The sequence below is a fragment of the Zeus faber genome (assembly GCF_960531495.2).
Source record: "Zeus faber genome assembly, chromosome: 3".
In the NCBI taxonomy this organism is placed as follows: domain Eukaryota; kingdom Metazoa; phylum Chordata; class Actinopteri; order Zeiformes; family Zeidae; genus Zeus; species Zeus faber.
Genome location: NC_137190.1, coordinates 18452634 through 18470265, shown reverse-complemented (window position 1 = coordinate 18470265; position 17632 = coordinate 18452634). Strand labels below are relative to the sequence as shown.

Here is a 17632-nt window from a genome sequence, read left to right as displayed (position 1 = left end):
ATATATGTACAACGTAAACAATAAAGCTCTGTATCAACAACTCATGCTGTGTCAAAAATAGGAAAGTGTGTGTGTGTGTGTGTGTGTGTGTGTGTGTGTGTGTGTGTGTGTGTGTGTGTGTGTGTGTGTGTGTGTGTGTGTGTGTGTGTGTGTGTGTGTGTGTGTGTGTGTGTGTGTGTGTGTGTGTGAGAAACAATCCAGTCATAATAATGACCGGAAAGGCTGCGTGACACATGCGGTGTGTGTTAAGTTGCCGAGATCACAGCGAGACAATCTGAGACATTGTTTGATTTACATAACAGTTTAGCACCGTACAATAATGGCTGTTTTGATCCTCGTTGTACTGTTTTCTCCCCTAACTATAGTACGGACGTTTGAACTTCATCACAATGTTACAACCAAACATCTCCTCATGTTGGGGTCCTGGAGACTAAAGAATGAATAAATAAATGTTGTAAAATGGGGTCCGTTGCCTATTTTGTGTCAAATTGGGGGTCATTGATGTGGAAAAGGGTTGGGAATCACTGTTGTGAGAGGTTCAGGAGCGTTGTCACATTGTTTATGCATATTGATGTTTACTGATTGCAGTCAGTGTCAAAAGTTATGGTGATATCTTCTATATTGCCCCATTATCTGCTTATAATTGGGAATGGTGTGCATTTATCCAAAACTAGAATTTCAAAATGATTTTTCTGACAAGAATTTACTATTTATTAATCCATGACCCTTACAACAGACCTTCTGAACTCCTTTACAGTGTGAAAGTACATGTCAAACGTTATACTGTGAACAAAATGCATTTTTTAAATTGCCGTAGAACATAATTTACAAACAATCAAGCTTACTTTTTTTTGACTATAGGGAGTGTCACTGAACTTCTAGCACATTAAAATAGTAATAATAATATTTTGAGAGGCTTTTAGGAAAAATATCCTGCAAATGGAATGTTTATGAAGCAGAGTGCCAGCATGGTAGTGAGTAATGTACTTTGTAGATTGAGAAAGAATACTCCTTGAATTATTTGTAAATATAATGAAAGAGTCATAAAATCTAAACTCAGAATTAACCTGTAACTTAAAAGATTGAAGAAGTGGTTAGAGTTTAACATTTGTGGATGGAAGAGGAAATGTGTAATCGTTGTAACACGTCGTTTCTTCACAATCATTGGCAAGGAATTGTGACGGCAACAAAAACTCAGATTGCAGATGACTGTGATCAACACAGAGTTGTATCTAGTGCCACCACTGCTTACTAAATGCTGTACAAATTTGAAGACTGTCATAATTGGTGGTGTAAATGTTTGTCCTTTTGAAATCCCATCACTGGCAGGCAGACACATATTTGTCAAAATATTTTTGCATCAATTTTCTTAAATATTTAAATGAAACGAATAAAGCCTTGACATTTGGGAGTTTAATTATTGTAATCTAGTTCTGAGATCGCTTCCAGGATGGCAGAATGCGGTTTACATGTAGATTATATATAAAAACTGGACAAAATATATAACATCATGGTTATTTTTGTTTGTGCAATCATGTGTACATGTAAAAGGAATATTCAAATTTTTCAACATAGTAACCACAATCAAATGGGGAAAAAAACAAAGCATAGGCCAAAAATGGTATTTCATGTGCTGTGCTTCTGGTGTCAGATCTGATAAGCTGAAAAGTTTCTTGTCCCATTTTAGAATAACTACTCTGGTAAATTTCATTCATTGCATGCCAATTTTGCAATTAGAGCGGAGTCCAAATCTTCAAACTGAACAATATGCACCCTGTTATGTTGGCAAACTGTGCAATTGAGTGAATTTGGATTCTGTGTACTACATCAGCCCACGACCAGCAGATCCATTTGAGGTCAATCGGGTATTTAGCAGTCACAATTTAGAGATGCACCGATCCACTGTTCCGATTCCGAAGCATATGTGCCGATTCTGATACCAGAGCTCTTTTTTCTTGTTGTTGTTGGTATTATGTGTGGGGTTACATGAGGCTGCAATAAACCACACAGCACTTCTTATTAAAATAGCAAAAAATAAAAAATAAATCATTATATTTAAATGTATTTGAACTGTATGTTAAATAGGCTTCACATACTTTACATTTTACCTTCACATGTAAACTGTAGGTTTTCAAAGTGAATATTTGGAAAAACCCCCCGAAAAAGATCAAGATCTGGACCAGGACCTTTGGATTGTACATCAATGTCGCCACCATATTGGAACGGTCGTGGAGTAGGATTTTATTTTATTTTTTCTACTCCACGTAGATTATAAACCCGTGAATATAAAAATAACGAATTGAAATCGGTTGAAAAGGGTAAATGTTAAGCGCTTTTTATCCCGAAGAAACGCAGCTCCTCCATTTCCTCTTATTTGTTTACAGGACAGTCTTGCTCATTCCAATATGGCGGCAAAGTTGACGTAGAATTATTTAGTTTTTAAACCGGACGCAACTGGCAAGCCGAAGGACATATGTGTAATTTTTAATCCTCATCTGGTGATTTGTTTCAGTGTGGCGCCGCCAAAATAGAATTACAACTCCCACCAGCTCTATGGCTGCGCGTATTCTATACGTCGGAATCATGACAACTTATTTTTAGGACCAACACAGCTCAATGGCTGCTTTAGTCCGTGACGGTTTGCCAAATTCTAACCGCCAGTGACTATTTGTGCATTGCACTTTGCAGGTTAATTATTTAATGAGTTGAATTCTCAAGGTGGCACACCATTAAATTAGTAACTAGTAACTATAGCAAACAAATAGCCTTCATTTGTACTTATACAAGTTCGCTTTGTTAGAAGGGATTGGTAGCACACCCGGTATTAGAAATACCGTACATCTGTTAATGTTGAATGTTTTAGGCCCAACGTGCTTGGAAAAGTTGTTCTAATTGTGTAGCCCTACGTCATGAGTTCTAGGATGTGGTTTTGAACAATTTAGCATTCAACTTTGATTACAAGATTGTATTCATGTAAAGTTACTGAATATCTATGTATTTTAGTAAAAAAGGACTTTTTTGATTACTGACTTCTACATGGATTTGTAATGATATAGTTTTATCTAACACACTGGTTTGTTTGTTTGTTGAATTCAAGCACTCCTGCTGGCTGTATTGTTCATTTTATTTGCATACCAATAAAAGGGGAGAACTTCTCACCTCCAATTTGAATGCATTTTTTGTTTACCCATACAGCCGTTTTGTCATGACTTGCTCTGGTTCTAGTACTCAGCCATAGGATAGAACGGCATGAATCACCAGAACTTTGCCGTAAATGAGCCTTAAATTCTCGGCAGTTAATCAGTCACCCCCATCCTGTCACAGTGGAAAAACAGACCTCCGACCTCTAGACCTTTGGCCACGACCAAAGAATTTGTCCATGGTCTGACAAACCTCTGAGTGGGGATTAATGACTAATGATGATAAATATCCCACACTGTACAAGATAATTTGACCGATCAGATGATGCTGAATGAATCACATTCATTACTTGACTTTTTTTTTTTAAGATGGGGCTAGGTAGAACTTTTAGCTGTGTCTGTTTTGTATTAAAGTCGGTCCTAGAAAGTGTTGACATCTCTATGTGATTGCAAACTGAATCATTCTGAACCGGATATTTAGAAAATTTTAAATCTTCTCAAATATTTTATTTTAATTATTATTATTTTGTTTTATTTAAATGAATGTTTTCTGTGTGACCATAACCTGTGTGAACCACCTTGAGTAATGATATGCTGCAACAGTAATGGCAGCAATTACTCTTTAGTGGTTAGAGGAATGGACACTTTTCTTTTTCATGTTGATACGTGTTTATTTTTTCCGTTCTTAAATGGCTAAAAGGGAGGGGAGGGGGTTGATTAGAATCAGTGGAATGGCTAACATAATTTTAAAGGCTGGTATGCTGATGTTGGCAAATTTTTGATGTTAAGGTTGGCAAGACTTGTTACATTCTTAAGTGGCACCATTGACTTATCAGTTTTCCCTTTTGACATGTAATGGGCTGTTTTATCAACTCTCTGAACTTATAAGCAGACTAATGTGTGCATTCTTAAATATAATTACAACATTTTTACCATTAACAATTAAATCTACCTTTTGCCACTATGCAAATGTTTCAATAGCATTACATTTGACTTGGTCTTCTCCTAATAAGACGTAAAACACTCCATGCTTCAGAACAAATCAGAACAAGTCCTCGTCTCAAAACGGGAATTGCGCCTTATTTTTCTGTAATACTTGTTTTACCCATCATTGGGAATTTACATATTAATATTGCAGAAAATAATATTAACGTTATCACAGAGGTAATGCATTTAGTAATTTGCGTTTAATGCATTGTAATACATTTACATACATATTTTGTTCTCTACCTTAAGATTGCAGCTGCACAAGTGAGCTCACATTATTATCATCTTTAAAACCTTTTGTGATGTAAGGTTGGCTATGATATCAGTCTCCTACTGGGTCCTGTTCTACAGTATCTCCTGTCTTGAAGGTGCCCAAAACCCATAGAAATTAACATTGTACCGAGAAGAGGAAACCCGTGGCCATCATTATTTAAGCTACTGACTTATTTTATTAAAATTGCGAAGTATCAACAAAATCTGGAGTCAAAAGTGACCTGAGCTGTGGAGAATTTGTTGGCAAATTGTTTGCCCATCAATGTTAGACCTCCGTGATATAAATCCGCTCTTTTGTGATCGTTTTTATGGTCCTTTTGTATCACAGAACAGGACTCTGCTTTGCCATATATCCGGAAAGGAGAGATTCTCTGGCTTTTTGACAGTTTACTTCCTTGTTATTTAAGCCAACGCTCCTCAGTATATGTTGCTCAGTATATGTGTTTTCATTTTTTTTCTTGCTCTAAATCCAAATCTTCCCTCCTCCTCAGGTCCCCGTGTGCTGTGACTGCCCCCCTTTTTTGTCTCTCTCTTTGCCCCTGTATGCACCAAGGGCAGCCCCGGCCTGTCAGAGGGACGCTGTGTTCGCAGACTGTGCTGCAAAACGAGAACCTATGGCTTTTGGTCCTCCATCTATGGCCATAGGCCCATGGCTCAGGCTGCTCCAGTTGCTGCTGGGATCTTTTGTGGTCTTGCTGGTTGCTGGGCTGGGTACAGCGCAGGATCAGAAAGTCTACACCAACACATGGGCTGTCCTCGTCCCCGGGGGTCAGGAGGAAGCCGACAAAGTTGCCAGTCAACATGGTTTCATCAACCATGGACATGTAAGTAGCTTTTTGTATTGCTTTTTATTAATGCTGCTTTTTCACCATGAATTTTAAGTGTTTGGAATCCGAATGCTAAAGCGTGCGTGTGCGTGTGCGTGTGCGTGCGCGTGCGTGTGCGTGTGCGTGTGTGGTGTGTGTGTGTGTGTGTGAGCGAGCTTATTTGAGCAACATGGTGCAGCGCTGAATGTTTTATAACAAAGTCTCCCCTAGTTTAACAGGGTATTTGTGCTGTGTTCAGCCATATGGTTTTACTAGACTGGAAAGTTATTCGTCCTCTGAATCATAGGGCATGGCATAATGAGTAAACTTATACACAAAAATTCACAACTATTCTTTTGGCACAGGAAAATACAAACTAGCCAAGGAAATTAAAGCAATGCTGGCAAGTGATTTAAATTGATTAGTACATTTTTTTTAGGAAAATTATATACCAAAAAAAAAATCTATGTAGCTGTCTGAATGTCAGACCTTGCTACTGAGACTTCAGTAGTTCTCTTCTAAGGTCAATAAATGCATTTATCATTTATTTTTGTATCTTACTTTTCTTATCGTAGTTAGGCAATTAGACAAAAAGTAGATGTATGTTAATTGATTTATTGTATTTATGAACCAGAGCTTCAGAAAGCTTCACAGAGCTATTAGCTTATCATATTTTTTTTTATATCAGATATGTACATTGATTATAATAATTGAAAGCAATGTCTCTTTTGTGTATTGGCATAATACACAAGGGTATCTGAATGCCAAGACTTTTTTTTCCTTTTTTTTTTTTTTTTTTGTAAATACCAGTGACATACATACTTGCATTTTAGTATTAGAAATTAGAAGAAAGAATAGTAGTAGAAATTCCCTATTCGAACTGAAAGCATTAAAAAGCGTGTCGGTTTTCAAGCTTCCGACCACAAGTCTGCTTGTACCAGCTCTGCGGTATCTACGTGCATCATTTAACCTGTTTGTTGATTCATAACTTGACATTATGTCTCTATTTTAACTGAACCTACGCATTGGGAAGAGTCCAAATCATAAAACCTCGAGTATTCTCTCTAGGGCTTTGGGTGTAACTTCCTTTGTATTTTAGATGAGGGGAAATGCTTTGTGGGCTGTTGACGCAAGCATTCTCTGCGAACGCCTTGACTTCTCATTGCAGCACATTCATTTTTATTATGAATTGCCAACATGGGAGGAAATGTGGGGTAAGGTAGGCTGAAACAAAATTAATGAAACTTGCTGTGGTGCCTGCCATGCCACGGTAATTTGATGTAAAGAGCCGATTACCAAAGCAATAATTCAAGACCTAAGAAAGTAGGAATGAGTTAATTGCAAAGGTGCCATTACGCAGGTACCCTTTCCAAAATGTTGAAGATAATGACATATGTTTATAGGTTGAAGGGAAATTTTAAGGTGTGCTCTTTGCTCTGCTCCAGTGTTTTCAAGTCATTTAAAAACGTTTATCTTTAGCCTCTAATTATTAGTTTCCAACTGATGTCTCTGTCTTTTCCTTGGAAGGCCAACCATGTGGGACATAAGACATCTGTCAACATGACATAGCGATGGTTAAAACTCATAATAGAAACTGCACGGAACAGTCCCATCTGTTCGATTCACGGCTTATTATCCGTACTGTGTGCTCAGTGCAGCGTCAATTGCATTAGCTTTGAAAGGCACACTATAACCATAACCACTTAGGCTATGTGTAATAAAGATGGCCATCAGATCACAATTGTTTCTCTTTTGAAAATGAAAACCTCGACCCCAGAGCTGAGTAAACCGACACAGTGAATCCTTTGTGTCTCCACTCGACCAGAATGTTAAGTGGTGAATGTCATAGTTTTTAGCTGTGTGTGTGTGTGTGTGTGTGTGTGTGTGTGTGTGTGTGTGTGTGTGTGCGTGTGCGTGTGCGCGTGCGTGCGTGCGGGCGGGCGCGCGGGCGTGCGCGCGGGCGGGCGGTCAGGTATGACCTGTCACAGCTTTGGGATGAGCCAAATTTAATATCTTTCTGGTTATGTCAACCCAAAACCTACAGTCTAAGTCTATACTGTTCTGTAAAAAACATGGATCAATACTCTGTATTGGTGGGTACTTAATTGGCATAAAAAAGTCAAAAAATGTCCCAGAGCCTAATTGACCTATGGGGTGCAGCTTTTGATACAAATACTTTACTCTGAAGCCTCCATTACTTATACAGAATATCGGCACTCTGCATTGAACCATGTGGTTCTACTGTGCTTCAAAATGAATGGTATTTTAAATGAATAGGTTACTTTTTTAAAATGAATTTAACCTTCTCCAGAGCAGGTTAGGTGTGCGGATTTCAAGTAGTATTTCAACACTGTGAGACAAAAAACATGGCTGGACTCACTTTCAACTAAGTTTAACTATTAAAGAGGACCCATTATGAAAAACTCACTTTTTCAGTGCTTGTGCACATCCATTTGGTCTCTGATGGGCCTACCTAACACACAAAACTGTGAAATAAGACACCCAGTCAGTTTTTTTGTGAGCTGTCTATTTCAGAAAACATGTAATGAAACAAGCCATTCCGATTTGCAGCCCTTTTGTACGTCATTTAGGGCTTCAGTAGAATTAGAACCGCCCTTCTTCTGAGTAACTCCACCCATGGATGGAGAATAACAAGCACTGCTGCGAACTGCTCGGTTGGCTTACAGACCAGCACAAATCTTTTAAAGAAAGAGAAATAATACCACTGTCTGTTAAGAAATGATTTAATCTTCCAATTACTAGATGACCCGCTCTACCTCCTGAGCCACTCCCCCCCCCGAAGTGGCTCAGGTGGTAGATTTGGTGGACTGATCAGGTGAAATCAGTGAAAGTTTATGGACTTAATGCAATGGAACCCAGACCTACTTAGTTGGGCCTTTTTGTCTAGTCCTTTTTCGATCAAGTTGCTGCTATGGCAGCCCCTCAGTCTTGATTTCCTGCTCTGTGTTTCTTCTCCAGGTGGTTCTGGTCTTCCTCTTTCTCCTGCCTTGTGGGTTCCATGTTAGTACCTGTTTGGTGATTTATTGTGTCTTCTGAGTGTGTGGCGCAACCAGCTCCACTTCCTCCTCCTAATTGGAAGTTCTAAATGTTCTTGTTTGGTGCGCTCCCACAGGTCGGTGATGGTGTCTGGCCAGCACATTCCCAGGAGGCGTCAGCAATGGTTGATGAATGTCTGTAGTTTATTAAGCATGTTGGTGGTAATCTTCCATATTTTGGATCCGTAGGAATGGATTTGACGTTTGAATGAAAACAATTTCAGTTTGGTTTTAAGTGCCTGGGCTTTTGTTTTCCAGATGTTATTTAGGATGTTGAATGCTGTCTTTGCTTTTCTTCCTCCATTACTCTGTCCACAGTAATTATGCTCCAAAGGTATGTAAAACTGCCTGCCTCCCCTAGTTGATTATGATCCGTGATTATTGGTGCATTGTTCTTGTTATTGATTCTCATAACCCTTTTGTTTTTGGTGTGTTGATCTTGAGCCCAAGGGTAGCAGCAGTTCTTTCTAGTTTATGTGATTTTCCTGCATCTGTTGGTGAGTGTGTGCAAGTAGTGCTATATCATCAGCAAAATTGAGGTCCTGTCACTGTTTGGCCAGGTTCCACTGTATGCCAGTTCTGCGGTCCTTGGTTACTTCAGTCTATGCAAAGAAGGAAGAGGAAGGGCGAGAAAATGCCTGCTGCACACCAGTCAGTGCCTAAAAGGCCTGGGCATCCTTCATGGAGAACTTAACTCTTGATGATGCTGATGAACTTCGCGAGATGCTCTAGTGCACCATTGGTTTCGAAAGTGTCTCACGATCGACAAATGCCTTTTCAAAATCTATGAATTTGACATAGACAAGAGAGTTCTATTCTAAGGATTGCTCGGTGATAATCCTTAAGATGGCAATTGGGTCTCCACAAGATCTACAATTCCTGAGGCCAGCCTGGTTTTCCTGCAGTTTTCCCTCAATCAACCGCTTTCTGCAGTCTCTCCAGTCGAATGTGTTTCCTTGGTGTTGGAAGGAGCATTATTCCTCTGTAGTGTTTGCACTCCCTGAGTTCTCCCTTCTTGGGAATCTTTACAATGATGCCATCTCTCCAATCCGATGGGTCTTTACTTTTCCTCCCGGATAGCCTGCGTGAGGTGGTGAAGCATTCTGGCAGAAGTTTCCGTGTCTGCCTTGGGGGTTTCAGCTGGTATCTCATCCGGCCCTTCTGCCTTACCTCCTCTCAAGGCCTTAATGGCCTTCCTAAATTCCATCTTGCTGGGGGTGTTGCAATCTCCAGCAGGTTTGGAACTGGTGGAGTCTCTGCTGTCAGTTGAGTGGGCTGTCTATTAAGCAGCTCTCTAAAGTGTTGTGTCCATCTCTGGTCTTAACCGCCGATAACCAAGTTGTTGTCTACACAGACTGCTGCAAATCTTTCTCCATTTCCATGATACCTAGCCAGTACCTTCCCATAATCAGCTCATAACCATTGTTGTTTTCCCCTATCTTTGCATTCATGTCTCCCATTAAAATCATGATGTCCTTTCCCTTCTTGGTCTGGAGTATGTGATGTGGTTGGTTGTAGAAGTGGTCCTTGGTTCCATCGTCTGCGTCGTTGGTAGGGGCATAGCATTGTACATTTTGAAGTTTGTTTGTTTGTTTTTTTTTTTTGTTTTTTTTTCTTTTCATATGCGTAGTGTGAAATCTTCCTGTAATAATCCTTGAGTTGACGGGTTCCCAGCTGATGAGGGACTTTAGAGACCTGACTAGGGACCTCAGGAGGGTGCCGCCAACCACTTCGATGGAGCATCCTGGTACTGGATGGGGTAGAGGCATGATAGAATGGCTAGAATGCATAATCTGGGTGGTATCTTGGGGCAGTAGCTCAGGAGGTTGAACGGGTTGTCGAGTGCAGTGCAGTGTCCTTGAGCAAGGCATTTAGCCCCTAATTGATCCTAATGGCTGCATCCATTGGTGTATAAATAATTGTTAGTCCCTTTGGGCAAAAGCGTCTACTAAATGATGTGATATTAACTTGTTTAAAAGGAACATAATAGGTCCCCTTTAAATCCTGCTTTTTGAGAGAGCTTTACCCTGTACCCTGACTGAACTCCCTGGCACAAAGGCACATGGCATCACATGCTTGTGTTCTAAATTAACTTTTTTCCCTCCCTTCCCTTAGTGATATAATATTCTGTTTTTAACAAGAGCCCGTGATGGGATATGTTCTACCCTGCATTTACATATTGGAATATTATGATTCCGAATTTATTAATAATACAAAAGAAAAATTTAAAAGACTGTATTAATTTGGTTATATTTTCACAGCTGGGGGTGGGGGGTGGGGGGGTTCTTCTAAAGTGCCAGTACGCTCATGGTGATCTATCGTTATCCGCTGCTCCTTTCTAGATGCCTGTTTTGTTTAGTTAACTCAGCTAGTTAATAAAGCAAAATAGTTGTTAGTGGTGGTGGTCACTACTTCCCAACAAAACCTGTTAACCAGCTTAAAGTGATTGACTGGAGATTCTGTGGTTGCCTCATCTTCATTAGAGCAAGGAGCTGCACACCTGGGCTTTATCCATTGCTTCTACTTAATACAAAGCTTTTTTGGTTTTACTTTAGACCCCTTAGCATAAATTAGTAATCTGCGTGTTTTTCTTTTCAGTCTCATTTTGTTTTACCGCTTTCACGGCATATTTTATTAATCTGCAAAAAATTAACTCAACCCTGTGCACCGACTGTGCATGGGGCCACAGAGCGTTTGTCCTGCTAACTAATGTAGCTTTGTGTTCATAGACTTTTTATTTTTCTCTCTTTTTCATTCTCTCTCCTTTTTGCTCTTTTCTGTTTCCCCCTCTCTGACCCTCTTGCAGTTTTTAAAATTGGGTCCAATTTCTCTCTCAGATAATTGTGAGCAATTGAAAGGGATATTAATATAATTGTGTACTCATGTTTTGCGTAAATAATTCTCACTCTACAGTATCGGGCTGGCCTGCGTGATGCTAAATCATCTCTGAGCTCCTTATTTGATGCAAATGCCTTTACTCGCGCTCACTCCTCAAGATACAGCTTCAACTAACGTGAAACAGGCTTGGCACAAAGTCCAAGAATGAAATGCTGCAGGCATGGACCCTGTAATTGGTCCCTGGAGAGTTGTAGCAGTTGAATGTGAGGCAGAAGGGAGTTTGAGATATTGGCTGGAAAGCATTGAGGCTGATGGTGATTGGCCAAGAGGAGAAAGCTGCTCACTGAGCTCTGAGAGAAGACCCTGAACAGGTGCTTCCTCTCTATTGTAGTGCATGGCTGTCTAAAGACAAGACACAGTGAGACTCAACAACCTTAAAATAGAGACCATCCAAGTATCTGTATAAAGGCTTGGCTTTAGTTTCAGTGTTATTGAAATAACTACTTTCCTCAACTAAATTGAGCTTGAATCCCTATAGGACTATTACCTGGTCCCCTGACAGTTGTCAGGGCACCAACTTGTGACCTGGCTATAGATTGCGTTTATTAAATATTGCATGATGGTTTAGATTGTTTTGTAAACTCGCCTACATGTGCAATATATGTATTAATCTTTAACAGGCCTGCGTCTGCACTGCGGCCCTGCCCTACTTTTGCCAATAAGAGCAGACATCCAGTGGAGCGTGCAGTTCTATACGAACCGCGTCGTATGCCTCCTAGAGAGAAGTGCTACTTTGAAGTGCCGTAATGGTAACGCTGCAGACAAAGTTCAGTCAGGACTCATGGGCTCTTGGTTGAGCTGGATGCCCCATTAATCTGCTAGGCTTTTCATCCAGAGAGGAATGTATCTCTTCTCATCTCTGAGGCGTTAAACAGTACACTGTGTAGTGTCTTTGGTCCCAGTGTTTCTGGTCCATCTTTTGCTTTAAAAAAGAGAGCTGCCCTTTATTCAACATTTCAGCCTCAGTCAAACGAATCAGGCCTCGGGCTTCCTTCATCTCCAGGCAGCTGCTGGTCTTTGATGAAAGTTAATGAACTGCAAAGATTGACTTATCCTACGTTCTCTATTGGAGAAAGCAGGTTGCCGTTAAGTGGTCAGAGGGGGAGTGATTGAAATATGTAATGAAGTAGTTTTGTCACAACGTTTACTTCTAGCAGAAATATTCTATAATTTTAAACTACCCTTAATAGGGCTATGAAGTAAGATGACAGTGTTAAAGTCGGCTGCTTAGGACATCGTTTTGGAGCTGTCTTTTTGCCTGTTTCCTGGAACCAGGAGAATCCTTGATGTTGTCTGCTTAAGCCCAGATCACAATATTATTATATTAGTATAATTCTTATTATAAGCTTTGAGTCTGATTCTTTTTGAGAATATTTTTGTCAATGCATTCGGGGTATTTGAGTACTCAAGACGGACCTAACCGTACTATATAATGATGATTTTTATTTTAAATGCAACACTTGTACTATCTCCCTCCATGAATTGTGCTTTCCATAAGGTTTGAACAATTTGAGACACTTGAATTGGATACAAAATCAGACAATCTGATGTAGGGGTGTATAGTTGCTATGCATATAAAAAAGTCAATATGTGAATATACTGCAAAACTGTAAAAAAACTAAAGAAAACTTAGCCTAAATGTCTCTAGGGTTCTGCTTGTTCAAGGATGCTTAGCCACCCTGATTAAGTTTCAGAAAAAGTAAAAAAGAACCAAATTTAAATGTATGATCCATCATATTGTTCTGCAGTGTTATATTTGGATACAGATCACCACAGACATTTTTCCTCTGAGACCACAGAACTTCAGCCTGGTTATCTTCACTAAGCAATTTGCAGCATCAACATGCCAGGAAATGCATCCAGAAAAATAATCAAAAGCATGGCTGTCAGAGCAAAGACCAATACTACATGGAAATATTGTCTACATTTCGTTGCCATTATCCAATTACGTCCCGTTGATTCTCCTTGGCAGAGGTGGTGTTTGCCAGAGCTTGGAATTAAAGCTTTAAAACTGTTTTAACCGTGCCCTTGTGTAAAACTATGGAGGATTTAATTTGATTCACTCAATTTATGTATAATAACTTTTCAGCCACTTCACCGTGATAAACACATTCTTTTTGCCAACTGCAATACAAAGCAATACAAATTCAGTAGACATTTGTTCTTCTCATTTTGTAAATCATTGAACATTTGTTAACACCTCATTATGCAATGACATAACAAATAGGAAGTGAGATAGAACAGTACAATTATGGAGAACAATTAAAAGAAAAACATTCTCCTAAACAATGCTGACCATCTGGTTGGTTCTCAAATATGAACGTAACAGCCTTTGCTAGCCTTTCAGTGTGCTGTCAATCACAACTATTATTTGTAATTCTAATTTGGTGTCTAGTGCTCTTGTGTGTTGTGAAAAGGGGAAAAAGTAACATCCACATGAGAAGAACCAACAACAATTTGGCAAAATGTAGCCATAACTACCCACATGTTGAACCATTTGTCAAGTCTTTAAACTATGTGACTTACACTCTTTATGCCTGGGTTGTTTAGAAAATTACTTTGTAAAGGCAAGACATAAGTAACTGCAAAGCAAAAATCTTTCGTCAGAAAACGCATTTCACTCCGCTGAAGCTGGAATTGTATTATCCCTTACAATATATACATGAGGGAATACAAAAAGAATCGGGTCGATCGGAATCTAAAATGGTAATCTGGGAAGAATTCTGTAAAAAAATAAATAAATACATAAAAAATAAAATCCTGAAGAATACCTAGCCCTAACCCGCAGTGGTGGAGACGACACCAGGCTTCCATGAGCCTTTTGCACAAGGAAACCCAGGCTTAGTCCCAACACAAGCCCATAACGTCCCACAAAGCAGACGTGGGGGCTTTGATGGAGCAGGAGGCTTGTAACAAGAGCCACATGTGACACAAATGTATACATGTACATCCAGCGCCCTGTAGCAACGAAAACAGAGGATTGGAGAGCTTGTGTCACCCAGTTGCCAATTGACCAAATTGATATACCAGTGGATTTCTTATATTGTCTCATAACCTTCCTCTGCCTTTGGCTTGGTAAAGGTATCCCTCTGTCTGTGCAAAGCAGATAGAAGATTTGTATTCCGTGCTTATGAGTCTTGGATTAGCTCCAATAAATCGTAAAGATGTGATGAAAGTAACTTTTTCCTGCTTTATCCGAAGTATTGGGACTACAAATTATGTTGAAAAGTGAGTTGGAGAAACCTGTATTGTCACAATAATAGGGTTATTGTGTTAAATCTTTCAATGATCTAACTGGCATTCAGATTGAAGAAATCATGGATGTTGGTTGAAGTGTTAACGAGTACAGAGAACGTCAATATTTCACAACGCTGTTTTTGACTGTGGTTGCACTAACCTGATTTCTCACTGTGGTGTTTTCCTACATGCGTACACACACAAGGGCTTACTAGTTGGTGGGTGGGTGTGTGTGTGTGTGTGTGTGTGTGTGTGTGTGTGTGTGTGTGTGTGTGTGTGTGTGTGTGTGTGTGTGTGTGTGTGTGTGTGTGTGGTGGGTGGGTGGGTGGGTGGGTGGGTGGGTGTGTTGAAGCATGCAATAGTGCTGCATTTTGTAACTGCTATGGCTTAGATCAGATAAGCCCTTTACAAGGAAAACAATGAGGTGAGCCTTTAAAAGCCTGTAACCAGCCGAATGGAGGCGGCGGCGTTGGAGGAATGCAGCATTTGGCTGGAGTTCTTATGACGGCTGCTAGTGGTTATATTCCCTGAAATAGGAGTCTTTCTCACTCGTGCCAGATCTGGAATTTTGATCTGCTTGTTTCCAGTACTTGGAGGAGGAACTTTGCTCATATCCGCATCCCATCTTTCATTTCATATATGAGTGGCTCATTTGCATGTAGATCTAGAATTAATACATTAGTAATCCAGTTTTTCAGTGACAGCTTGTTTTTTGGTTCATTGACGGTACGGCTGATGTCGGTGATCATTGAACCTTGATTCATTGCATTGTTTCTCCACTGACAGATACAATCAGCTTAGCTAAAATAATGAAGCACATAAACAAGCATAGAAACAACAGAGGCATTAATGCCCACATTCTGTTTTTATATTTATGTGCATAATTATTTTATGGTGTGTGTGTGTATGTATATAAGCTCATAAATAATTCAGTGATTTTTCCACTAGTGTAATTGATCAATTGATAGTTCATGTAATTGATAGTTCATATGTGACCCACCACTTGAGGTTGATTTGGCGGCTTTCGACTTTTTATTCCCCGCATCATTTCAGAGTGGAGAAGTAGAGAATCAGACCTTCCAAACAAGGTGTCACTTGTGCAAATCAAGCAAATATTTTTAAAGCAAAGATTTGTTAATGAGAAGGGTGTGGCAAACCGTGTTTCTGAATCACCTTGAAAGTTCCGCCCAGACTTACTTCATTCAGCCAGCTCCCAGAATGCAAATAGGGTAGCCAAAGCCACATGGCTACTTAACATACTGCTGAATGGGCCAATCACTGCTTTGTCCTTGTGTTTTGAGGGACCATTAAACAGCGTCAACAACACAACTGTTTTGTTTTTAAGAAAGCTTTTATTTAACAGTAAGAAAATACATTTTTTATAAAAGTGGAATTGTTTTATTTTAAATCACCAACCTCAACGGACTTCATCACCCGGTCTCCTCCGGTGGTTCTCGAAAATATTCTGTTTCATTGTCACATTCAGGTTGAAATCCGCTGTTTGAAATGTTCTCCGGAGTCTGGAGTAATTTCAGGTTCAGCATCGCTGACTATCATCGTGGAAACTGAAGTCCGGTGCGCGCTGCTTAAACTGACTTGGACCTATAGCACTGGTCAGATTAAGGTCCGCGATATGATATAGATCTTCCTCCACCCGCTTCTCCTAATCAATAACGACACAGGCAAATGAAAGTTTTCACAGACAAGTGAACCTGGAGCCTCGTCTTGTTTACGGAAGTGACAGTTACGTCAGTGACACGCTAGCCCCCCCCCCCAACGACATCTGTGTGTGTGTGTATAAAACACGTAACATTTAAAGGTTGAATTCTATCAAAACGGTTTCACATTGTGACTTCACACGACATGGAATATGGATACGGGAAAATTAACTCCACGGTTTAACATTTTTCTACTATTTATAAATCAAACTTGGTTTTCGAAAAACATTGCGAGATTAAAAAAAACACAAAGGAACACAAATCTGAAAAATCTAATTTTCCTTCAAGAAAGGTTCCCCCCCCCCCCCCAACTTACTTGGCTGCTCCTGGACATTTTAGAAATGCTCGAGATGGCGGCTCTTGCTGCGGTGTGTCACATAATTGATCTTTTGTTATGCATTCCCCCACATTTTGAGAGTGGACATCTAATTTGACAAACTTAAAAGTTCATTTAAATAAAGCTTTGTGTTTAGGGGTTGGCGACTCAAGTCTTAACAGTGAAATGTTCATATTTAATGTGAATGGATACTGGCCACAAATATCTGTTATTGGTCAACCCTCATAACATTCGCAAAGTCAGAGCTGTCCTTTTGTTTTTGTGGTATAACTATGACTATTTCTTGCTGCGGTCCTATTATATTCTTTTTCCTTGGACATCAATACCTATGACGCACCTAGTAATATTCCCTCTGAAAAAACAAAGTCCCAGTTGCATGTCTTACTCTCTTCCATGGCAACATGTTTCTGCCCTCCCTCATATTTTCACTCTTTTGTCCTCAGAACACTTGGACTTCCACCGAAACACTGTTCTATTGACTGCCCAGTGTGCTCACTAGGTGCTTATTTGTTTTTGCCTGTTTCGAGTAATGTCTTGGTAACCTGCCATTTAAACAGAACACGGTGGTTCATGGTTCATAAGGGCAGAAGCAGAGGTTTTCTTTTTGGCTTTCCTTTTAAATCTTTTGGTTGTTCTCTCAGAAGTGTTAGGTAATCTGTATCATTGATGTGACAGCCTCGTCAGGTGCTTTCTGCGTTCTTCTAGTCCGCTACCACAGTGACTTACGTACAGAAAACGAATACAGAGGCGGCATTTCTATCTAGGTTATCCATCCGCGTTTCAAAGGAAGCAGAATATATCATGTCCGCATGCACTATTAGTTATTGAGATGAGTTTGACTTCTCATGAATATTTTATCGCAGATCTAAGCTCTGCATCAATGGGTTTCAGTTTAACCCCCCTCCCCCACCTTGACTTCAGATGTTGGATGAAATTAAGCCCCTGGATGCCTACTGTGTAATGTTAAGCTCATCTTCCTTTATTGTATGAAATGGTTTTGCTGACTGAGCCCATGCTGACTGAAAGGCATTATTTTCGCATTGTGCTATTTACTGTTTGGTATGCTGCCTTTCCATACAAAGCTGTTGTTTTTCAGAGCTGGCTATTGTTTAAAAGACTTTGATACTGCTACATGTACTGATACCTTAACCTCAATAGTGTCTCTTTGATGCAATACCAA

The 17632-nt window shown here is 39.8% G+C and overlaps 1 protein-coding gene across 1 annotated transcript in view; it reads left to right on the top strand.

The window, feature by feature from the left end:
• Positions 1-5014: 5014 nt before the first annotated feature.
• Positions 5015-17632, top strand: part of furina (furin (paired basic amino acid cleaving enzyme) a) — a gene marked incomplete at both ends in the record, with an annotated part of 75289 nt that continues 62671 nt past the window's right edge. Inside the window, one exon of the mRNA XM_079997415.1 lies at positions 5015-5224. Within this exon, the coding sequence (XP_079853541.1) occupies positions 5015-5224 (210 nt within the window). The remainder of the gene's footprint in view (positions 5225-17632) is intronic.